The sequence below is a fragment of the Megascapheus bottae genome, chromosome Y (assembly GCF_031878675.1).
Source record: "Megascapheus bottae isolate mThoBot1 chromosome Y, mThoBot2.hap1, whole genome shotgun sequence".
NCBI classification, from domain to species: domain Eukaryota; kingdom Metazoa; phylum Chordata; class Mammalia; order Rodentia; family Geomyidae; genus Megascapheus; species Megascapheus bottae.
The window spans coordinates 7,168,544-7,192,966 of NC_143548.1; the positions used below are offsets into that span (position 1 = coordinate 7,168,544).

At 42.5% G+C, this 24,423-nt stretch overlaps 1 protein-coding gene across 1 annotated transcript; it reads right to left on the reverse strand.

The window, feature by feature from the left end:
- Window positions 1-22,538: 22,538 nt before the first annotated feature.
- LOC150040263 (testis-specific Y-encoded protein 9-like) lies at window positions 22,539-24,139 on the reverse strand. Its single transcript, XM_090327336.1, has 5 exons — window positions 23,846-24,139; window positions 23,188-23,265; window positions 22,969-23,080; window positions 22,737-22,882; window positions 22,539-22,628 (listed from the first exon to the last, which is right to left on the reverse strand). The coding sequence occupies exons 1-5, from the start codon at window positions 24,134-24,136 to the stop codon at window positions 22,539-22,541; spliced, it is 717 nt and encodes a 238-aa protein (XP_090183462.1). The 5' UTR covers window positions 24,137-24,139.
- Window positions 24,140-24,423: the final 284 nt, after the last annotated feature.

Here is a 24,423-nt window from a genome sequence, read left to right on the forward strand (position 1 = left end):
GGACTTTCTCAAGGCTAGAACCCTACCACTTGAGCCTCAGCACCATTTCCAGCTTTTTTCTATATATGTGATACTGAGGAATTCAATCCAGGTCTAGGGAAGCACTCTACCACTAGGTCAAACTCCTGGCCCCCACCTTACCATTTCTTTTAAAGGTGAATTTATTGGGGAAGTAGATGATGAACTGACTGGCCAAGGACATGGTCAAGACTTGGGAGCTGACACTGTGACCCTCAGCAGTTCTCACCCAGGGTTTTTAAGTTCAAAACCCATGGTTTGACCACACACAGGTAACCAATGGGATTGTTACATACACAGAAGGGATGATATAGCCAGCTTCAGCCACACACAGGTAGCCAGTAGGGTTATAGCCTAGTGTTTGAATTTACCTATCACATTACTTGGAACTGGCATGTGACTTTGGCTGATCTCCACACAAAGAAGCCTCCCTCCCCCAAACCAAGCAGGTATCCCTTCCTCATGAGGGTCAGGGATCCCTATTTACCATTTTAACAAGTATTAAAAGTGCTGGAAGTGTCATATTGTGGGGCTAGCTCTCTGGCAGTGGGTAAGTGTGAACGACGTGCACACAGTACACACACCAGGAGAATGATTGTGAGGAGGTCTCTCGATCAGGAATTATAAAGTCCCAGCACCCCAACCTCCTGAGTCTCCCCCGCCAATCACCTAGCAGGGAGTTGACTAAGGCACTTGATCCTTCGGGGGAGTGCAGGGAGCATGGACAGCTCATGGCTGGCAAGCTAGACAGACGTGCCTGTGAGCTACATCTCTATAAGCAGGAAGTATGTTTCTGCTGTCCTCTAGCATACTTGGCCAGATCTGACTGGCTCTACCCACACCATATGCCATTTATTCTAGCTACTCAGAAGACTGAAATCTAAGGATTAGTTTTGAGCAGCTTGGGCACATAAATCAGGGTACATTTTCCCACAATTTTAATTACTGTATGTCTAGGATTGTCCTACCAGAGATTCACAATAGTCAATAGCTGTGTACATTTGACATATAAGATTATTCTAAGTGAAATGAACTCCATGGTATGGAAACAAGAGGTTTTTCTTTGTGGTTGCTGTTTCTAAGCTACTATGTGAAGTTATTTATTTTCTCTTTCATTCTCCCCCGCTCCCAGGTGTTTTATCCCCTGTGCTTCCTGTAATTGATTTTGCTGCCCAGTGTATTGTATATATGATTATCTGAATTAGGGAAGGGAAGGGAACAATAAAACGGTGAGACAAAGGACAAGGGGTGAACCAATGCAACAGCAATACCCACAAGAATATAGTTGGAAATGAACTTTATAACAAACGGTGGTGTGAGAGAAAGTGGGATAAAAATGTGGGAGAGGGTAACAATGTCCGACAAGAAATGTACTACCTTACATCTGTAACTGTACCTTTTCTGTACAGTTCCTGGGTAATACAATTCCATTTAAAAGAAGATGAGCAAACACCAATAGGCAAATAAGGAGAAAAGAATGACAGGAGAGGGGCCGAGAGTTTGGCCTAGTGGTAGAGTGCTTGCCTAGCATGCATGAAGACCCGGGTTCGATTCCTCGGTACCCCACATACATAGCAAAAAGCCAGAAGTGGTGGTGAGGCTCAAGTGGTAGAGCTCTAGCCTTGAGAAAGTCCAAGGACAGTGCTCAGGCCCTGAGCTCCAGCCCAGGACTGGCAAAAAAAAACAATGACAGGAAAGAGCAGAATATGTCACTGTCAGTCAAACATCGATGTGAAATAGATGGGTACAGATGGATGTAATGTAGGTTCTTAAGCCCTCGTATTCACCTGAGAAAAATGTAACTATCACAGAGATTGCTAATCATATGGACAAGAGCCCACACTCATTCTTAAGATTAATCTTCAGTCATTTAACAAGGTTGTTTTATTTTTTTCCCACAAAATGGCTTTTCAACCTCAGGGGCTTTTATCTACTATTGTGTTTCTCTTCACAGCCTCTAGCTTATAGAATGAAGAGTTCCTGTAGTACTTGGGCTGGATGTATGACTCCATGCAAGGATAATTTTATGCATGTGGAAAAATAAAAGTTTAGAGGAATAATACACAAATGATGATTATTTCATATTACAATAACCTAATGCTCACTTCTTAAGCATGAAAGCATCTGTTAAGTGGGTGTATGGTACAAGGTGGTAGACCACTAACCTTGAGCTGAAGAGCTCAGGGGCAGGGTTCAGAGTTCAAGCCCCAGAATGGATGACAAGAAACTAAGCAAGCAAGCAGGAAGGAAAGAAAGAAAGGAAGAGAGGGATACAGAATGGAAGAAAGAAAATCTCTTCAACAAGTGGTGCTGGTAGAACTGGTTAAGTACCTGTGGAAAACTAAAGTGGGATGCTTGTTTTCTCACACTGTACCAGGATTAACTCCAAATGGATCAAGAAGGCATAGGAGATACACTAGGTCTCCTTGGCACAGGGCTAAACTTTCTTAATAAGGAGCCCAAGGTTTCTACTGACTATGACAAATGATGGAAACCATTGAGCCTAACTTCTTTGAGTCTGGCTTACTTCACTTAATATGATTTTTTCTAAGACTTTCCATTTCCTCACAAATGGGGCGATGTCGTTTTCCCTGAAAGCAGCATAGCATTCCATTGTGTACAAATACCACAACTTGTTGATCCACTCATCAACTGAGGGACATCTAAGTTGGTTCCATATTTTTGCTATGGTGAATAATGCTGCAATGAACATTGTTGAGGTAGTGGATTTAATATGCCCTCGTTTCTGGATGGTTGGGTAAATGCCAAGTAGTGGAATTGCTGGGTCATAGGGTAACTATATGTTTAGCCTCTTGAGGCACTGCAATACTGCTTTCCATAGTGGTTGAATGAGTTTGCATTCCCACCAACAGTGTAGTAGTGATCCCTCCTGGCCACATCCCTTCCAGCATTTGTTGTTATTAGTTTTCCGATTCCTGGCCATTCTAACTGGAGTGAGGTGGAATCTGAGAGTTATTTTGATTTGCATTTCTTTTATGACCAGAGATGTTATGCATTTCTTCATGTGTCTATAGGCCATTTTTGTTTCTTCTTCAGAGAAGACTCTCTTTAAGTCTTTGGCCCATTGTTTAATGGGATGGTTGTTACTTTGGAGATTAGTTTTGGAGTGATTCAATTTTTTGAACTGCTGATTTATTTTAGATATGAGGCCTTTGTCCATTGTTTGGTTGTTGAAGATTTTCTCCCACTCTGTAGGCTTCCTAATTAGTTTACTAGCTATGTCCTTTGCCATACAAAAGCTCCGCAGTTTAATGCAATCCCACTTATCCAGCCTTTCTCTTATTTCCTGTGATTCTTGGTCCTTACTAAAAAAGTTTCGACCTGTGCCAGGGAGGCCTAGTGTATCTCCTGTTTCTTCTTGTACAGTTTTCAGTGTGTCAGCTTTTACCTCCAGGTCTTTCATCCTTTTGGAGTTAATTCCACTGCAGGGTGACAAAGAAGGATCCAACTTTTGTCTTCTGCAGGTGCTTAACCAGTTCTGCCATCATAACTTGTTGAAGAGGCTGTCTTTCTTCCATTCTATTTCTTTGGCTCCCTTGTCAAAGATTAGGTGGCTATAGGTCTGTGGTTTAGTATCTGGGTCCTCAGTTCTATTCCATTGGTCTTCAGACCTGTTCTTGTGCCAGTACCAAGCTGTTTTGATAATTATAGCTCTGTAATAGCCTCTAAAGCTTGGAATTGAAATTCTTCCGGTGCTGTTCTTTCTCCTACGAAATGTTTTTGCAATATGAAATTTTGGATTGCCTTTTCTATTTTTTTAAAGAATGCCATTGAGATATTGATGGGTATTGCATTGAATTTGTAGATAGCCCTTGGCAAGATTGTCATTTTCACGATGTTGATTCTTCCAACCCAGGAGCATGGGAGGTTTTTCCATTTCCTTCGTTCTCCTTTAATTTCCTTTTTTAGGGTTTTAAAGTTTTCATCAAAAAGGTCCTTTACATTCTTAGTTAAGCTAATTCCTAGGTACTTTATTTTCTTTGAGGCTATTCTGAAAGGAGTTACTTTCCTGATTATTGCCTCATTCCTCTCACTGTTGGCGTAAAGGAAGGCAGTTGATTTTTGAGGATTGATTTTATAGCCTGCTACTCTTCCAAAGTTTTGAATCAGCTCAAGGAGCTTGGGAGTAGAGTCTATAGGATTCTTTAAATACCATTGACAATTTGTGTTGTAATATAGTCAGAAATGGCTGTCAATTATGTACTTGTGGTTCAAAGTTCATGTACCTAGGATTCATTTTAAAAGAGGATGCAGTCAGTCTATGGAGGCCACAGATGACTTTTTTGGACACCTAAAAACAAACAAACCAGGCAAAATCACCAATGGCTCATCAAAGAGATCAGAACAGAAACCAACATTTTATGAAATGTAATGATAAGGAGCACACAAAATACCAACTCCTTTGGGACACGGCAAAGGCAGTACTCAGAGGAAAATTTATAGCTCTGAGTGCCTACAACAACAAGTTGGAAAAATGTCTCACCTTAAGCTCCTGGAAAAAGAGCAACAAACCAACCCTAATACCAGTAGACGGAAGCAAATTATTAAAATCAAAGCAGAATTGAATGATTTGGAATCCAAAAAAAACTACAGAAAGAATCAACAAAACAAGGAGTTGGCTCTTTGAAAGAATTAACAAAATTGACAAACCCGTAGAAAATCTTACCAAAAAAAGAAGAGAGCATACTGAAATAAACAAAATCGCAGTCAAAAATGGTAAAATCACAACAGAAATTCCCAAGATCCAGAATATCATGAGGGAATACTTCTCAAACTTTTACGCCAACAAATTTGAGAGTCTAGAAGAAATGGATGAATTCCTAGCCAATATTAACATACCCCCACTGAACCAAGAACTAACCCAACTAAACAGGCCTATTTCAAGCTCTGAAATAGAAATGGCAATAAGAGAACTTCCACCTAAAAAAAGCCCAGGGCAAGATGGATTCACAGCTGAATTCTATAAGGTCTTCAAAGCAGAGCTAACACCAATACTCTTCAAGCTCTTCAATGAAATTGAAAATGAAGGATCTTTACCAAAATCATTCGATGAAGCCAGCATAACCCTCATCCCCAAACCAGAGATTCATCAAAGAAAGAGGACTATAGACCTATTTCTCTGATGAACATCGATGGAAAACTTCTCAACAAAATACTGGCCAACCGACTTCTCACTTTAAGACCCTTTGTCACTGTCTTCAAAACTGTATGAACTAATTACTGAAATGCCTACATACTCCTGAAACCAACCTTCCCTTACAAACTGTACAACTCCATCCCTCCTCCAGCAGTCTTTCCTGCTTCAGCTTCCCTAGAGCAGTGGTCTCACCAAATTAGCCCCCAAGGAACTGTTCTTTAGAGGACTCCACCATAATATTCCTCGAGTGTACTCCATTTTTTGTGGAGGTGGTTTTGTTGGCCGTGGGGCTTGAACTCTAGGAATGGGTGTTGTCCTATCTGCATAGGTAGGATTATAAGTGTGAGTCCCCGTTGCCCAGTGCCATTTTTTAACAGACTCCATCTCTTGGAAGAAGCTCATCTTACCTTATTTAATAGAAATGATACTTCAAAACTCAAGCACAAGCTACCTGACTCCTGTTTTGATTGCACATTCCTGCAAAGTATTATTTAAGCTAAAATAGATAACAACCTTGGCTAAAATGTTTACACTGAACACATGACCACTCTAACAGCTTCCTGTAAAATTAGCTGAAACCAAAGTAGAAAGCCATTATCAGGGCATTCTTTGAACCTCTCGACTTCTTGCAATTGAGGAATATAAACTCAGCCCTAGATAGGCCCATGTCAACACTCTCTAACATGTCTAGCTCCTTCAGTCTCTTGGAAAGTGGACAACAAATCCATGTCTCATTGCTTGCTCCCCAACTCATATTTGGCAAACCACACACTGGCTAAAGCCCTCAGACAGGCATCTTTATGGACTGCATTTGTTGATGATATAAAAAAATAAGTGGGGAAATCTCTGACAACTAGGAAGGCATTTCCAAGAACCTTCTCATCCGAAGAACCATCTGTTAATCACTTTTCTTTCACAACCATATGGCCTAAATAAAGAACTCATGTGTTCCTGTAAACAGTTTGTCTGACTCTGTGGTGCTCTGCCTAACCTTTCAGAAAAGGGAGTGCTTCTTTCTGTAGTGTCCACAGAGCTGAGATGGTGATCAGAGGGGAGATGTGTGCATGAAAGTACACCGGTAGTCACATGTGAGGTCTCAGACTAATCTGTAGGGTTGGGGATGTTCCTTTGGAATCTTGTCTGACTATGTGAGCCTCCACACCAAGAAGTAGCCTTAGCCAGGAAGTGTCGCTCACACATAATCCTACTTATTGAGGCACCTGAGACTAGCAGGCCTCCATTTTGCCTGGTCACAGTGTCTGGGTCTCTTGTGTTACTGTTTCTTCTTCCTACTTACCCCCAGACCACTATATGTTGCTATTCTAAAGGACAAAGAGAAAAGAAAAGTCCAGAAGAAGTAGGCAAAAGGAAAGTGCAAGGATCCACCATACCAGTGTAGGCTGATGTTTGCCCAAGAGTTCTATGTTAGTAAGTGAGTTTTTCTTCCTTCTGAATTTACCTCAGTCCCAGGTGTGCCCACAGGAGCTGCACAGGATATATAACCTCAGTCTTCTCTTGTCAGTACTGATATACTCTGCCCATTTGCTTTGTGTGTCATTATGAAGTCACTTGTTTCACTTTTTCTCAGTGGCACATCAGCCCTTCCTCAAGTCTCGACACACAGATGTCTCTTAGGATCATAGATTTGAGGATCTTCCCTGCCAGATGGAGTTGCATCCTGTGTATGCTCTGGGTTCTTCTTGGATTGGGTCCAGAGAACTGAAAAATGATTTCACAGCATACACAATACGTGGCTGTGAGAAACAGTGTCCTCTCACTCTCAGTTTCCCCTCACTTGCTTTGTGATAGCCTGGCATATGAACACAGACACAGATATTCATTCTGTTTTGAAGTTATTGGGACAAATTGCGAAGGGAGTAAATGCTTAATATGAGGCACCAGGGAAGGAACCGCAGAAGATCTGTTCATCCGACATAGTCCATCTGTGCACAGCCCAGCTGAAATTAAAGAAGGATCTCCCCATCAATGGAGGCATCAAATCAAGTAGGTAAGGGGACACTCCTGCATGGCAGTCAGGTGTGGAAGCTTTATGTCTAGGCTACAAAGGACTGGGAAGGAGAAGTTATAGCTTTGCAGCTGGAGAGACCAGGTTTCCTATGAAAGAACACCCTCACCAATAGTAACACACACCTTTTCAACACGTGCCCCTTTGATACTGCATGAGAGTCTCCACCAACATTATCCTTGGAACTGTTACAACAGCCCATAAAGGAGATCCCAACTGCACAGGTGGACAGGAGGCTCTTGGTTTGGATAAGTTCTTCAAAGTTACCTAAAAGCAAATGGCAGAGATATGTTCAGGATATGCAGGCACAATTATTATCTAAGAGACCTTAAACAAGTGGAAACCACCTTGAATCTCAGTTATCTGCCCTCTGTATCCTTATGGAGGTTGTGTGTAAAATCAGAAAACATGAAGCCTTTGACAGCTTTTACTTTAGCGATAGATAGCCCAAGAAGGTTTGATTCCATTTGAAACCTCAAGTTTCCCATCTAATGTTCCTGGAGAATATCATTAGCACCACAGGTGGATGTGCTCAAAGATTTCTGGAATGTTAAAAATAGCAAAGTATGCTGAGAACAAAAATGCCAAATAGTGGGAAACCCTGAGGCAGCATAACTCTTGTTTCTTTTTTTACATCTTTTTCCTTTTTTTCCACAGAAAGCAGAGAGTTCTGTTTTCCTTAATTAGGAAAGTGGTAAATTGCTGATAGCTTGTCCCTGTTCTGTTGGCAGACATGGGACAAGGCTTAGCCTTGCTTTCAATATGCCATTAAACAGTGATCACCTGCCCTTTCCAGAAGCCTGCAAAACATTGCACTTTGCTCAAACATTCACCTGGAGTGGGTTGGGGTCTTCAGGAGCTAGCAGACATTGGAGAAGGACTGTAGGGGATTGCGTCAGTTTTCAGACCAAGTGATGGTACTGCTCATGAATGAAGTACAGCTATGGACAATAACAGGTATCTCATATTCCATTCAGCATAAAGCAGCCACAACAAAAGACACACAAACCCACAAAGCCTGAGAACCTGGAAGCTTCTGGTTGACCCCTAGCTCATGTCCACCACAGCTTTGGTCACCAGGTTAGGCACCATGTGACACCAGAAATGGTTGTTCCAACCTCTAGGAGCCAGAATGCTCCAGGTCTGGGTCTCTGACTGAAGGGTCTATACTGTTCTGCATTCTAAGAATTTCTGAAAGTTCAGTAATGGGATGGACAGAAATTGAAGTGGACAGCAATGAAGCCTTCTGGAGCCAAGTGTCACTTGGGCCAGGGGAAGAGACTAAGAGTATCAGAGTGAAGAGCACTGGTCTTCTCTGCTGAGAGAGAGCTCTCACGCCGGAGGGCTGGTTCTCTCCTGCACGGCCTGCATTACTGGGCACTTGAGTCCAAGATAGGGAGTTGTGGGTCTCTCAAGCACAGCATTCTGGTTTCATAGGATTCTGTCTGGACTCAGCTCCCAGAGTCCTAGAGACGGCCTTACATGGGATCCTCTGTATCCCAGCAGGAAAATCACATGATAGCCTGGCCTGAAACATATGCTAGGATATCTTAGTCTGTGAATCCACCCTTGCTTGAACTCATGCTCAAATAAAACAGATTCCTGTAGTTCACACTATTTCTAATAATTCTCAGAAAACAAAAAATTACCTATAACAGTGGTTATCAAATAAATAATTTTGCCCACAAAGGTCCATGAGCACATACGTTGCCACTGCTCCAAAAAAAGGGCAGAAGCTATCTGTGCTATGTCATCCTGTTCACTCTCATAGCCAACCAGGGTGGTTGCACAGATGATTTGCAAACCACAACGTCCAGCTAACACAGGGTTGCCTATGTTTTATTCTTCAGGAGAACCTGTTCTTGCTAATGGAATCCCTTTCCTCATTCTGCTCAGGAGTTTGGACTCTCCCTATCCAAAACCTTTTCCAGGCTTAGAGGGAGAGTTGTCCCAGTCCATGAGTGGCCAAGTTTCTATTGCCATCTCTCACTGTTGGGATGAAAGTCCCCTGGGCCTCATCTGGTAAGATTTTCTAGAACCATTTGTCTCTGCTCAACACTCTTCAGACCCATGGTTTATCTATGGCCTCTCTATATTATTGCTGTGCTATTGGGACCCTGTGTGAGACACCAAGCTGCTGCCTCCTCTATTCCTACCACAGAGTAGGAGCTCTGATGGCTGTGCCTGGCAGTGGAAGGCATTTGGCCCTCAAGTCTTAATGTCCTGGACCCACTCAGAAGGACCAGAACAATACACCCAATGGGCATCAGACTACAACTGTCTAGGTAGTTCATAAAGTATATCAGGAATCTCTAGTCTGCCTATGAAAATATTTCTATTCACAGATGACCTGTCTAGGAAGCCCCTGGTGCTCAGGATCAATGGTTTCAAGGTTGAGTTGTTGAATAAGAGGAGACCCTGGGTTCTTGTCATCACACACAAAAAACCTTTTAATGAAGACATGAAAACACACAGAAAGCAAAAGTGCAAGATTTTTAAATAAAGTATGCCATTATGCGAAATGGCAGGTAGTTCACTTAATTTTTTTTTAGTTTCCCAGGGTTGTGGGAGTACACGTGTGGTTCCTAAAGCAATGGTAGTGGGATAGACTAGAGAAATGAGGGATAATGCCTCTTGGAAGAAGAGTTGTCCATAGCATGGAGCCTTAAGTAGGAGTTGTGAAAAGATCAGGCTAAGAACACATGGGATTGCATTTTTGCAGGTGTCTCATTTCGGTTAGACTTAGCTCAGAATTGTCTACCCCTTAGAAGGACAAACTGGCCACTAGTTCCCCACAGGGATGAGTGGTCATGAGAGTTACTAGGATGAGATAGAACTCATGAGCCTTTCAGAGAATGTCTGGGAAAGGGAGCTGGTTTCTGGATTCTGGCCTCTAGTTAACCTGATTTACAACCGCTGAATCCAAACTCCCAACTTGAAAACGAAAAGAAAGGAACAGAGGAAGAAGTTAAGCTTGTTATTATTTCCAGGAGTTGTCTCGACTGAAGGGGATAGAAAAGTAGAAAACAGGAGAGATGCATTAGAAGGCAGAAACAGAGGGAAAAATACAGAGTGTAGGAATAAGAGGCAGCAACAGGAATGGCAGCACTGGCAGAGAAAATCAGCCAGCATGTGGGAAGCAGAAGAGGCACACACACATCCATATTTTCCTTTCTATATTTATTTGTTTTATGTTTGGCCCTGGCAGTGTTCCTGAGCTCTTCAGCTCAAGGCTCTCACCCTAGAGCTACAATGCCTGTTCCTGTTTCCAAGTGGTTAATTAGAGATAAGAGTCGCACAGACTTCAGTGCCTGGGCCTATCAAGGTTCCAAGCCTGATTTATTTTTTATAAAGGAGTCCCAAACATATGTTTGAAGAAATGGTGTCTTCCACAAATGCTACTGGGAAAGCTGGATGTGCATATGCAGAAGATAAAAATTGGATTCCTATCTCTCACCCTATACTAATATCAGTTCGAAGTGGATCACAGACCTTGATGAAAGAAATTTGAAACTTTGAATGCAGTACAGGAGAGAGCAGGTGAATGATATAGGCAATAACTTCCTAACTAGAACTCTACTGGCTCACTACATAGAGCAAGGATTGATAAATGGGATTACATCAATCTGAAATCTCTCTGCAAAGCAAAGAAATGTAACCCATTTGCTAGTCAAAAAGACATCAAAATGACCTACATATCTGACTATAAAGGAGTCACAAATCCAATCATTCGGAGACTCCATCTCATTCCAGTCAATGTGTCCATCATGAAGCATCCAGAAACAACAACATGGAGAACAGAGGTGATCCATCCACCCATTGGAAAGGACTTTCAGACTCAAGGGACATGAGGAATACATGCATTTTGGGGGGAAGATGCAATTGTGTGTATGGAAGAGGTCTGGCATTTGGGTTCCCAGAGGGCCTGAGTGGTGGGCAGAAGAGGCATCTGTCCAAGTTAACACATGGTTCTGCATCAGTCCTCTGGTGTAACAGTGCAGGTGGAATCCAAGATGTTTCTTTGTTCTTTCTTTCTTTCTTTTCTCTTTTTTTTCCTCCTTTTCTTTTCTGTTGTGGGTCATGGGGATTGAATTTGGCCTCGGTCTGTCCTTGAGCTTTTCAGCTCAAGGCTACCACCCTAGCCCTGGGCCTGGACACTGTCCCTGAGCTCTTCAGTTCCAGGCTACAGCCCTATCCTTGAGCCAAGACCCACTTCCCATTTTCTAGAGGTTAATTGGAGATAAGAGTCAGATCCTTTTGTGCCAGGACTGGCTTTGAACCTTCATCCTCAGATCTCAAACTCCTGAGTAGCTAGGATTACAGGTATGAGCCACCATGTCCATCTTAAAGAGTTTTTCATAGCCAATTCTTGAGGCAACTCCCAACTTGTAGACAAGAAACCAAAAATGTGGGTTCTAAAGGGACCTTAAGGGGACCTATGATGAGGACAGCCTACATGGAGGAGTGAAGCAGTATTGTGAAAGGGATCAGCAAGTAATGTATACCTCAATGACTACATAATGTTAATATAACAGATGTATGTATGTACATATATTTACATGTGTATGTTTATGACTATCTGTACAGATGTATACTAACATTACATATGTACAGATACACAATTAATATACATAAGACATTCATGTTACATACAAATCAACACACAAAATAACTTTTACATATTTCAAACACTCATGTACACCCTTTGCTTATTATTCATCTATCTGTTCACAGTCATTTAGGTTCATTCCATAGTGTAGGTTTTATGGGTAAAATTATAGTGCTGTTATCTACATAACCAAGTACAGAGTACCTGGATGGAAGGTATTTAGTGAGATGGAATGCATATTTAGTTTCTGAAGGAACCAAAGTAACCCTTTTCTATAGTGTCTATACTAATTTGTATCTGTACTAACATTGCAAGGCATCTGTTGGAATGGATATGCTTTCCTTCCTAATTACTAGTTTTCTCACTGTAGGTAGTCTTGCATTATAAGTTTCTTAGGCAATCATGATTCTTTCAGAGCTGAGTGTCATAGTCTGACTAATAATTTTCCTCCTAATAAATATTTTTGGGCATGGCACCTTCCATATTGGATCTTGTGAGTCATGCAAAGGTAGTAAATGGCTGGAGTCATGTAGACATGAGGTATGTACATTGCTTCTCCTATGATTGGTTTGGTGCCTGCTGCCAGGGATTATCTGCGGCACTGAAGTTACCTGTTTACTCTCCACAGATTCTAGTACTGGCAGACCAGGAAGTATAGGGAACATTAGGCTTCTGTCAGTACCTGCAACCAGTCATAGATGCAAGACCAGATGCTTCACAGTGAATGGCAGAGATGGCTAGTACATCAACTGCATCTTCCCACCTCCTCCACCCCCCAATGCCCGCTAACTCCCTGCCTGGGGTACTGACATGAGCTCTAATAGCAGAAGCAGTTTCCTCTGTCCTCTCCTGAAAATTCCCCCTCTGTCTCTCCTGAAGGATTTCTCTGATTCTGCATGCCTTATATGTCAGAAGCCCCAGAATTCCTTGCTCATCTTCTGCTCTTCTCTCCAACTCATCCTAGACTAGACTATTTGGCACCTCAGACAGAGTAAACTCAGGCATAAGCAACTCCACGGCTGTACAGTTATTTTGTTTTCTTTTCATAAATGCCTGCAGTATTAGGCAAACAATTGGATCATTTTATTTGTATGCCACACACTAAGAGATTCTGAAGTATTAACCCATTCTGATTTTCACCACAACCTTGTCTAGCTGGGGCCATTATTCTCTTCCTCTCACTGGTGAGCATGCTGGGGCAAAGAAGGATAGGTCCTCTACTCACGATCTAATTGAAGAGCAAACTGGGACACAGGAGCATAATCCTTTTCTCAAGATCTCACAGGTAAAACAAGAGTCAGTGTATAGAATGCAGTCCATTATCCCTACAGTGCACTACACCCAAGGAAGCACCTCAGATCTTCTGGCTCTATGACTGGTCAGAGACATTTGGAATACCTACATGTTACCCCCACGTCGCATTATTCTGCATATTTGTATAGAGGCTTTCCCCGCTGGACACTGACTGGTCCATCCACACAGGAAACTGCAATAGGGCACAGAGATCAAATGCTCTAGGAAGTGTTTTCTATATTGACCAACTGACACTCATAACTTCTACCATCTCAGCTGCTGAGAAATCACATCGGCCACTATTACATACCCATGACCTGTGCTTAGCCCTATGAAGCTCCTGTGCACATACTTTTCACATCATGTGTTTTGGAGAAGCCAGAATATATATTACAACTTAATAGTCCTCTGACTCATAAAGACCTGCTGAGCATTGTTTTATTCCCTCAGCCTGCATGACTCTTTCAAGCCATAGGTCTCAGGCCTTATTCTTAACTAAGAACTGCCAGGCAGGGCAGGGCAAGGCAGGACCATGAACTTCAGGGCAGTACTGAGGCTCTGGGCATTGAAAATGTTTTTCCATGCTAGGAACTGAGACCAACAGGGAGAGAGGATAAGCCCCATCCCAGAACTCTGTAAGGAATGGTCCTGCTGAGCACCACAGTGTGAGAATCAAGAATGATAAAACTAAAGTCTCTGAAAGATGGAATCAAAACAGAGCATGTCTTCTTCACTTGTATCTCCAGGTGCTACACATACCACTTTTACCTCAACTGGGCATAAGCTCTTCCATTTTGTATAAGGCTTCTCTGAGCACGTAGCCTCTGGAGAGTTTGACTAGAGCTCTGTGTTTTGGGGGTTGCAGGAAGCACATAATCAGGAAGTTACTATGTTTCCACAGGTGAGTGCTTATGTGATCATCCAGGTGAATATCGCAGTCTTCCTGGATAAGTCTGCACACCTACATTATTTTGGAGTGTTTCCAGTTCAGCAGGTCTGCTACTTAAAGAGGGACAATATAGAGCAGAGAAATGACTTGCTGAAGAAAGGCCTCCTTACTGCCCTTTTGTAACCTCTCAGTTTTCAGTGAGGAACTAGCTTCAGAAGCTATCACCTTCATATTTCAGTTCCTTCAAGCAATGTCTTTCATGAATTTCTTATATGTTGTGATGATCGTAGACATGGAGGTAATGAAGATGTGCTGTGAAGTAAAAGTGGTACTGCATTGTAAGAATCGGCGTTGCCAGGAGTTTCTCAGAACAGCAAAAGCCCTGAAGGTATATTGTATTGGACTGTACTCTTTCAAGAGCACTTGGAGTAGCCCTGGCCTTGTGGTCCTTTTGTGATTACTGGTCCAGGATGCTTTGGGCTTCTGCCAAGAAGCACCTGTTCTGGGAGAGTGGAATTGCTGCAGTATGGCAGGTGCAGAAGTAGTGGGAGGCAATTTAGAAAGGTGATGGTTAAAAATCCATCTTGGATATTGGAGCACCTGAAGGTGCCTGCTGAAGGTGGGAGGATTGGGGACAATGCATAGAACCAGAATAGAACCCATTAAAAATTCTCACGCAGTACTACAGTTCTCTGGGAACCATTTTCAGTATTTTTATTAAGTGAGGGATAAATTGGAGTTTTTAGGGTGGTGTGAGGCAGTTAGGGTGTTTTATCACCTGTGTGATGCTGCGTTGCCAAGTGAAATTCTTGTAAAGTTCTGTGTAGTATCCGACTATGGCCCAATATCCTAATATCCAGAGAAGCTTAAAAGTTAAACTTTGGAAACAACAAGAACCTAATTAAAGAACAGACTAAAGAGGTAAAGAGAAGGAAGAAGAAAGAATTAAAAATTGACACTAGAGCCTATCACCAGGTTTACACCGCTAATCGTAACTACTCAGGAGGCTGAGATATGAGGATCATGGTTCAAAGCCAGCCTGGGCAATAAAGTCTGTGAGACTCTTAGCACCAGGAGTGGCCCTGTGGCTCAAGTGGTAGAGCACTGCAGAGCTTGGGGACAGAGCCTAGGTGCAGAGTTCAAGACCCATGACTGACAAAATAATAATAATTACCAATAGACACCTGAAGAAGTGATCAACATCTCTCACCAGAAAGAAAATGCAAATCAAAACACCACTCAGATTATATTTCAACCACATCTGAATAGCCATAATCAAGAACACAAACAATAAGAGATGCTGGTGAAGATATGCAGCCAGAAGGAAACCCTAGTTTGGGAATACAAACTTGTTCAACTATTCTGAAAGCAGTGTGGAGTTTTCCCCAAAGGAACTAAATTGTGGGATCCAGCAGTTCCACTCCTAGGCATTTACCCCAAAACAAATTGCAAACCAGGATACAGTAGTCATTAGCAGAACTGTGTTTACTGTAGCACTTGTCACCATAGCCAAGTTATAAAATCAACCCAGAGGCTATTCAACTGGTCAGAAAAGATGGTATGTGTACACAGCAGAAATTTACTCATCTATTGGAAGGCATTCCTATTGTACCATTTGTAAAGAAATGGAAAGATTGGGGGGGAAAATTGGGTTAAGTGAAATAAGTCCAGGCCCAGAAAGACAAAAGATGCATGGGTGGAAGCTGGCTAGAGTTAGCTTATAAACTTATGAGTAAATGTGTTGGAAGGTACACAAGTATTCACAAAAACCATATTTCAGTTATAAGCTGAAATATGATAGACTCAAGGGAGACCTCAAAAGTTCAGTTACTTAGAAATCAAAGAGAAAGCCCAAGAACTAAATGCCAACAAATGGGTACTTGCAAGAGGCGGGATGGGGTTAAGGGAGCAGGGGTAGAAGAATGAAGAGGAGAAGGTGGAGTTGGGGAAAAGAATGCATTCGATATACATACTACAAAATCAAGAATAAGGGAAGGGGTGGGTAGAGTGGATAGGGTGACATGGAGCCAGATGCACTGTATTTGTAAACTGTTTGCTAAATAACCACTACTGTGTACAACTATTTAAAGATATTCAGACAAGTTAATTTTAACAATTAAGTACAGAGTGGTGGATACCCCATGAGATTCTCACTTCAATGTTTAGTCCTCATTAAAATTATGTGGTTCCATGTGGAGAACAACGGGCAATATGTAGGTATGATCTGTGCCCAGGAGATATCCAAATATTAGGAAAATACAATGTGATCGCTAGGTGATACCACACAATGAGGCACCAACACTTGCAATGCAAGCCTTACATACATTACATTTTAAATTAGCAACATAATGGATTAATGAGTTTCTTTATCAAAGAGCAGTAGTTCTCCATTACCCAAAGCCACTGGGTATTGGAGAATTCAGCCCTCACTAGAATGTCATGCTTAAACTAGGTGCAGAGGAAATAGTCATCTACAATTCTTTTTTTATTCAACAATATATTTACTCCATATAACTCTCTAGTAATTCCATAAACAAAATTATACGTTCATTTTGAAGGAACTGAATAAAAATCACCTTTACCTATTTTTACTTTAAACTTAGTTCCTTAGTCTGAGTACTAAGTCGTGACCTATTTTTTTTCACTAGTTTATATGAAAGAAGGAAGTACAATGGTCAATTAATATATTAATAATGACTAAAATTCTAGGAAAATAGATTAATTGCAAATTCTGTAATAAATTAGAAAGCTGGCAATTCAGTTCTACAGGACTGGAGCCAGGTGGCATTTGTAAGATTCGGTGTGAATGTTGTTCCAGGGTTTGGGTGTGGGTTGATAGTTCTTTGCATGATTGGATGCCCAAGCTCTTGATGGTGCTTTGAAGCCTGGAGAGGTGCAGGCAGACCAGTGAAAGGTCCACAGGCCATTAAGAGTCCAGCACGGGGCAGTGGTTAAGGCCTGATCATGGCCTTTCAATTTCTCCCAGGATGGCTGCTGTAGGGATCAGCTCAGTTTTTCCCTGATGCCTACTATGTGATCTGCTCACTTGTCTGCATGTCACCTGCCATGCAGACTGAGGCCTTTGGAAGCCAGTGCGGTGCCATCTGAGTCCCCAGAAACAGGAGTGAACTCACTATCCCTCTCTTTTTCCTAAGGACCAGGCAAGTCACAACAGTGACAGAAGTCAAGCTGCCGGCTTAGATGAAAATAAAGGGATTTGTTATTCCACTGAAAAGACTTTTGTGCCTTTGTATTTAATCTGTATTTAATTCTGGCTTCTTCTAAGACTAAATAAGAAAAATAAAATAAAATAAAATAAAACTACTTGCCATTGATTTCCATGGAACCTGCTCCACTTAAATCTGGTGTTCCCTAGTTTTCCTCCATCTGAAATCATCCTTAACTGACCTTTAGAACCTACCATTTTACCCTCTTCTTTGGATCCTTTTTACCCCTTTCTCATTGCTCCCTCATTGTTCAACTTCCCCACATACTAGTGAATCTCCTACCTTAACCCATTTCATCTCCTACCCCTGTCCTCTCACTCATTAATTTTCCTGGATACCTAAATATCAACCGGTAACAAGGCAACCTGAACAACATCTGTGTTTTCTTATTTCTTTGTTTTGTGCTGTTTGTTTTCCATGGGTGATGTTTACTGTCTTCAGTTTTCAGCTACTGTGTGCCCTTATCTAAGTCAGTTTGCCTGCTTGTCTTTCTTCTCAATCATGCTTCCAATTTGTTCCTTTCCACTCCTTCCTCCTCTCTCACCTGCTGTGTATGTGTGCACCTTCCCGTTTTGTTCATCTCAGCTTCACCATGAATCATGAGGGCTCTAGCTTTATATATGAATTAATATTTCCATACAGTTTTAACTAAATGTACTATTAGAATGTTATAGAAACTAGATGTTGGGGTTTAACTGAAAGACATGTTTGATTGGAGGTATGCCCTTGAGGGGATATGAATTTCTTGATTAGCCACATAAAAACATTCTCATGCATGCACACAACATGTGGTCTCTCTCTCTCTCTCTCTCTTTCTCCCTTTCTCTCTCTCCCTCTCTCTTTTTCTCCCTCTTTCTGTCTCTTTTTCTCTCTCACTCACTCTGTTTCTCTCTCTCTGTGTCTCCCTGCCCCCTGTACATTTGCTTGCAGACTAAAACAACATTTTTCTTGACCAAGAGCTTCCACATAATGTTCATATTGAGCACAATTGTATAAACAATGATGATAGTGAATAACATATATATACATATGCATATACATATACATATGCATATACACATTCGATATTCCATTCACCCGTGACATGCTGTGTAGTAAGCTTCAGGACAATGTGAGTTTCTCTTGACCAAAAAATTCAAGATAGGAACTTTCCCAGCTGTTTCTCCTAATAATTACTAAGAAATTTGTGTAGAATTGTGTCTGCTTATTTATTGTATTTATATTTAATGTTCTGAAATTGGTCAGGAGACTCTTTCAGGTGTCTGCATATAAGATCAGGTCAGAATCTGCAGTCACTGAGAACTTGACAACTTGTTTCTATATCATGATGAAATTTCTTTATATTCTCTAGTGGTTCAGGCCAGGATATTTTTGAAAATATTGAGTGAAGATGTGAAAGTGGGAATGATTGACAGTGAGTAAAAGTTTTCTTCTCTTTTCCTTATTACAGGCTAGCTTATAGTTTAATACAACTAGGCCCATTTTACCACTCAAGTTATTTATTTTTTAAAACTCATAAACGCATACTGAATTTCATCAGACAACATTCCTAAATCTATTCAGGGATAATGTGCATGAACATTATAAAAGCTCAAGAAGAGATGTATTCACTACCTTACTTGTGTAACTGTAACCTCACTGAATATGACACTGATAATAAAATTAAAACCATAAAACAGAAACAGGATCAGAAAACCACTTAGAAACCTGAACCTGAAGAGTCTTCAACCATCAACCAGTGTAATTTCTGTATACATCAGGCCATATTAGGACATCAATAACACAGGGTTGGGCAATCACAGACAAAACAAACAGCACAGTGGCTGGTACAGCCACTGCACACCTGACTCTGTGCTTTTTGTAGAAAAAAAAAACATTTCTGAGGGAAATCAAGCATACATTTGTAAATCCTAAGGAATTTTCAGCATATTGTGGTACTGAAGAATCAAACCCCGGCTTCATATATGCTAGGCAAGCCTTCTACCCCCAGGTCAAACTCCCAGCCCAGGTGAGCTTTCTTTAATGATGAAGCAAACACCATAAGCTGGTGATCTTGTGTCCTGGGTGGTGCTGATCTTGCAGGATCATATTCAGCTGCCACCTCAAGGTTTAGGCAGACAAGAAAGAGGGAACCATTGGCCAGAAAGATACATAGCTGAAATGAAATATAATGGAATTGCCAGAGCACATGAAGGGGACATGCAGTGGGGAAAGCAGACCATGTCAATGAGTTGCCTAAAGGTTGTTCCAAGCAGGTGCCTGAAACTCCCTGAATGGAAGCTCATTTGACTCAATGACACACTTAGGTTTCTATGAGTAGCTATGTCTACAGTTAAAGCTGGCATGGAGGTCCACATTGCATCTGGACCTCAGTGGATATGGGAGCAATTTCTGGGATCTGTGGCAAGACATACCTAGATGTATATTTCAGGATGCCAGAAAGCAGGGGGACCATGGCCTTGAAGATCAAATGGTGTGATGTGGCCATTATCACCAATACATGGACAAAACATTTGTGGGGCGTCTTGCTTTGCTTTCTGTTGCTGAATGTCCTCTTCATGGCTTCCATCAGCTCCATTATATTCACTTTAAGCTATTTATCTCTATAGGGGTGGCTGTTAAATATGATCTTCAGCTGTATATGGTGATGTATGTTTCTTCCTTGAAGAAGTTCCCCTGGGCTGTGAGTTTGACCTAGTGGTAGAGGGCTTGCCTAGCATTCATGAAGACATGGGTTCAATTCCTTGGTATCACATACATAGAAAAAAGCCAGAAGTAGTGGTCAAGTGGTGGAATTCTGGCCTTAAGAAAGACCAAGAGCCTAGGATCACAATAGAGGGAAGTAGGCAGCTCTGGCCATCTGCTCATACTCCTGGCACACTATCTTTGCTCTGAAGGCTGTTTGTAGATCCTCCTTTCCTGGCATCTGTGACTAGGGAAATCTCTTTACCAAGCTTCATTGGCTAAGTGTCTGACTAGACTTAAGAGAAAGAGTCAATTTTTTACAGAGTCCCCATCTAGAAGTTCATGCTGCATCCAAGCATGGGAGTTTCCTCTGATTCCTAGGAAAGATTTCTCCTGTTCCTCTTCACCAGACTGGAATGTCGAGTACTAGCTCAATCACCCATCTCTCCAGGACAAGGTTTATATATTTTCCCTTTACCAGGGTCCCAAACTTACAGAAAAAAGTGATCCCTAAGGAAAACAAGCTCAACCTCACATCCAAAATGTGATTCCTTGGTCCTGAAGTGTGCTTTGGTTGACTTGTGATCCAACCAAGTGTATGTACATCCTTCAAGATGGTGATGTGTTGATGCTGTCATGCCTGTTTCTCCTGGGAGCTCGAGAGTGAAGCCACCAGATGAGCACATTTGCACCATCAATCTGATCTTCCAAGGTTGTTCTTGACACAACTCGTGGGGACAGAATTTTTGAGGCTGGATCTCTCTGAGAATCATCCCTAAAGAACTTGCTATTCATTCCTTACCAGTGGGGGATGGGGTGTAAAGGTTCCCTGACCTGTCCTGGATCTTCACCTGAGATCATCACTAAGGGCATGTGTTCACTCCCCTGCCATAATAAACTAGGGAAGAAAGCATGTACAGGGGACAGAGCTGTGGAAAAGGCCAGAGGTGGGGGATGACCAGCTGGCTGCTCAGAGAAGCAGGGGGTATCAGGACAGCTGAGAGAAAGAAGAGCCTTGAACACCAAGCATGGTAACATGAAGCGACAGGGCAGGCATGAGGAATCATTGGCCACGCTGAGGAAGGAGTCTGGTATTGGGAGAGGGAAAAAGCCAAGCCTTCATGGACTTCAACTTTACTGCCATTCCATGGCTTTTACCCATTCTGCCAGTTCCCCTACCCCTCTTGCTGGTGTCATCTAGGCTTTTCTCACCCCACACAGGTGCTTACATTGTAAGCAGTTCTTCCTTATCCCCAAAGTGATAATCCAAGTCTTTGCGAAGGTTTCTGTCGCTCCTCTGGCTGCTGTTGGCCATCCAGACAGCAGGGACATGGTCCTCTAGGTACCCCTGAAATGTTTTAGGACTTATATATGAAATTCAGAGAATATGGAGAAAGCACAGTTGGGATGGAAGCTAATGCTCCAGACCACAGTATCTAGCTATGCGTGTATACAGGTAGATGTCAGGGTTTCAACTTGGCTTACTTACTCCTAGCATAGACGTGGGTCAGGCTTCATACACTCAGGGTCATCAGTTGGAAAAGCTGCATATATTTTAGGACTAAATTCTATAGGTGGAATCTGGGTCCTGCTCAACTTCCCTTCAATTACAACAAGCCTCCAATCTAACTGCATTCTTTTCTGTCTCCACCCTCCCTTGTTCTGGGCCTGAAAGGGGCCAATTTGTGTCCCCAAACAGGACCTCAGCTAGAATTATGTCTCCTTCTTCCACTTGAATGGTATAGGCAGAGTCTATGACTGACTTTTAGAAAAAATCCATATACTCACAGGAGGCACTGGCTTGCTTTTTTACTCAATCAAGTCCTAAATATATTTGCACAGAGTCACAGACAAAATGACAGTACTGGATTGTCCTGAAGTATCAGTTCCCATTTCTCCAGCCCTCTGGCTTTCTTTGGCTTGTCTCACCACCTCATGTGTGCTCGATGAATTTTCTGACTGCTACAGAATCTGAATCTGAAGAAGGGCTTTTGAAGAATGTATTTACTTGTGGATTCAGATATAATTTAATGCTCCATCATCTTCTGGTCACTGTCTAATGTACCCTAAAACACATGAAAAATACATATACATTATAACTGTAAACTTTAAAGTTGCTTTGGTTTTTAGGACATTGGCTAAAACATGCTAACTCCTTTCCAGATTTATGATCTCTTAAGTTTCCAGTTCCTTGACATAAGAACAATTCTTGATCATTCCTTCCCAACTACCATGCAGAGGACTAGATAAGAAAACTTACAAGACATGGTTTACCTCAATCAATGTTATTCCTAGATACTGGTAGAAAGAAATCTCTAAGAGCAAAAACTCAGGAAGATGGAAGGAAGATTGGAAATGGAGTTTTCTCTTGTGGAATCATGTGCAGGGAGAGGGTATTAAAGATTCAGCCTGGCTTCTGCCTGAGTGTCTCTGGATCTTCAGCATGCTTCAAGTAGAATCAGCTCCGCCTTAAACTACTGTTTCACTGCTGTTCTTCCAAATTCCTGTTTCCTGTAGAGGCCCTGGATAGACTGGCTGTGGGCATTCCCATTTGGCCATAGCCCTCAGATATACAGGTGTGAAGTTAGCTTGTAATTACCGGACAAGATGGACTGCATATCTTAACTACCCAACTATTCATCCTTTCTTTCTGCTTCCTCTTCAGGTGTCTTCAATCTCTTGTAGTAGTACAAAGGTTTGAGCCACAGGTCTCTTCTGATGATCTGGCAATGAAACAGGGATGTCACATCAGGAATGAGCCCCAACACCCCAGCAAGCCAGTGAACCAACCAAGGTCACCGATGGCTTGATTTAGTCTTTCTCGGATGCACCTCGGTGATCCTGTCTGAGCCGGCAAAATTATGATCAGTAAACCAGTTGAAGAAATTTGGGCTGGTGTTGTGGTGTCTCCGACTATCAGCTTCAATTCTGTACTCCTGATGCCATTGAATGGGAGTGGAATGGCTTGTCCTATATCCTGCAATACATGATAAGACTATCCATGTCATGTTGGATACTATCAATTCACCTTCTCTACCACACAGCCTGGGAGCCACTTCTTACCGGTGATCTCCACTAGGTATTCCTTAACAATCACTCCATTCTGGAAGTATGGGTTATTCCTAAAGATGAAGGTGATCTTGCAGGAGCTCCTGGGATGTCTGACTTCGAGAACCTAACAGAACAAAAGGCATAAATTAAAGGCACTTTTCTATGTAACCTCCAAGTCCCTATTTTGTAGAGAATTCTCTTCCCTGACAGTGTACATCCTTGAGGACTCACCTCCAAACTGGTCATGTACCTAAGCATGTCTTCATCTTGATTACTGATCATCACAGACAGATGGGGATGGTTCACAAACTGCCCAGGTCAAGGAGCCTTTATATGCTGTGGAATTACTTGGCATAATACTTGGCATATAGTAAACAGCAAGGGACCTGTGAGGCTAATGATCTCGTAGGAACTGCACTCTACCGTAGCTCCTCTTCCTATAGCTAGGGCTCTCCTAAAGGAGAAGGTAAGCCAGGACTGGGCAATTTGGGGACTGCCTGCACTGAGCTGTCATGGACTCTGGTCTCTGTGTGGAGAGGGCCAGATTTTAGGATCCGCTTCTGCCTAAATGTCTTCTAGCCCAGCACTGACTGATGACAGTGGTCACTCACACCCCCTTCACATAGCATGACTGCAAAGAAACATGTACTCCAAGTAGCAGTCTCTGTGACAACTTCCTTGAGCTACTCAGGATCCTTATAGCTTCCAGTACTCATTGTCCCCACAATCCATCCCTGTGCCACATACCAGCTTGTGATACCCATAATCCTTTTGTCTAGGGCCCACAGCAGTGTGATGTTCCACATCCTCAATCTCAAACACCAGGCCTTTTCCCTTTAGATCACAGACTGCCAGACAGTAAGTAAGGAGTAAATATGCCCAAGGATACAGTTTGGGCCCAGAAGTGAGGGATGTCCTGGATGCTGATACTTCTGCAATCCAGGAGAGGCTTTCGCCTCTTGCTGAGATTCTGCTTCAGGCGGTCATAGGCCCTGGTGGCTTGGCTATTCACTGGTCCCAGATCTAACTGAAGAGCCTGCAATTGCTCCAGTGGGTTCTGGAAAGTTGTAGGTGTGGGCTTGGATGACTCTGGCTTCCTCTCTTCCTGCTTCTGGTCCAAGTTCTCCAAGAGGTGGCCCTGCATCAGTCCCCTCTGCTCTTCTGTCTCCTCTTCAGCCATGTTGTCCTCTTGCTGCTGCAACTACCGCACAGACTCCTCAGTAAATATTTCCACTATTGCATGCTATCCAGCAGCAGAAGCAGCACAACCTCCACCCCCTTGGGTGGTGCTGTCTGCACCCAGGCCTCATCATGGCCAGGAGTTTGTACAGGGGATCCTGGGCCTGCCGTACCAGCAGTGTATGGTGAGGAGTTCTTGGAGGCTGGCACCTGAGTCACGTCGGCTGGCCCTGCTGTGCCTCCCTCTGTCCACCCCTTCCCATTGCCAACTGCCCCCTTACCCTCAGG

What these genes read in the sequence shown, in the direction of transcription:
- LOC150040263 (XM_090327336.1), bottom strand. Translation starts at nt 24,136, where the DNA reads ATGGCTGAAGAGGAGACAGAAGAGCAGAGGGGACTGATGCAGGGCCAC. An exon ending in CTCACTTCTGGGCCCAAACT is followed by an intron (nt 23,266 to 23,845) that starts GTATCCTTGGGC and finishes TGACCTGGGCAG; the next exon opens with TTTGTGAACCATCCCCATCT. An exon ending in GGTACATGACCAGTTTGGAG is followed by an intron (nt 23,081 to 23,187) that starts GTGAGTCCTCAA and finishes TTGTTCTGTTAG; the next exon opens with GTTCTCGAAGTCAGACATCC.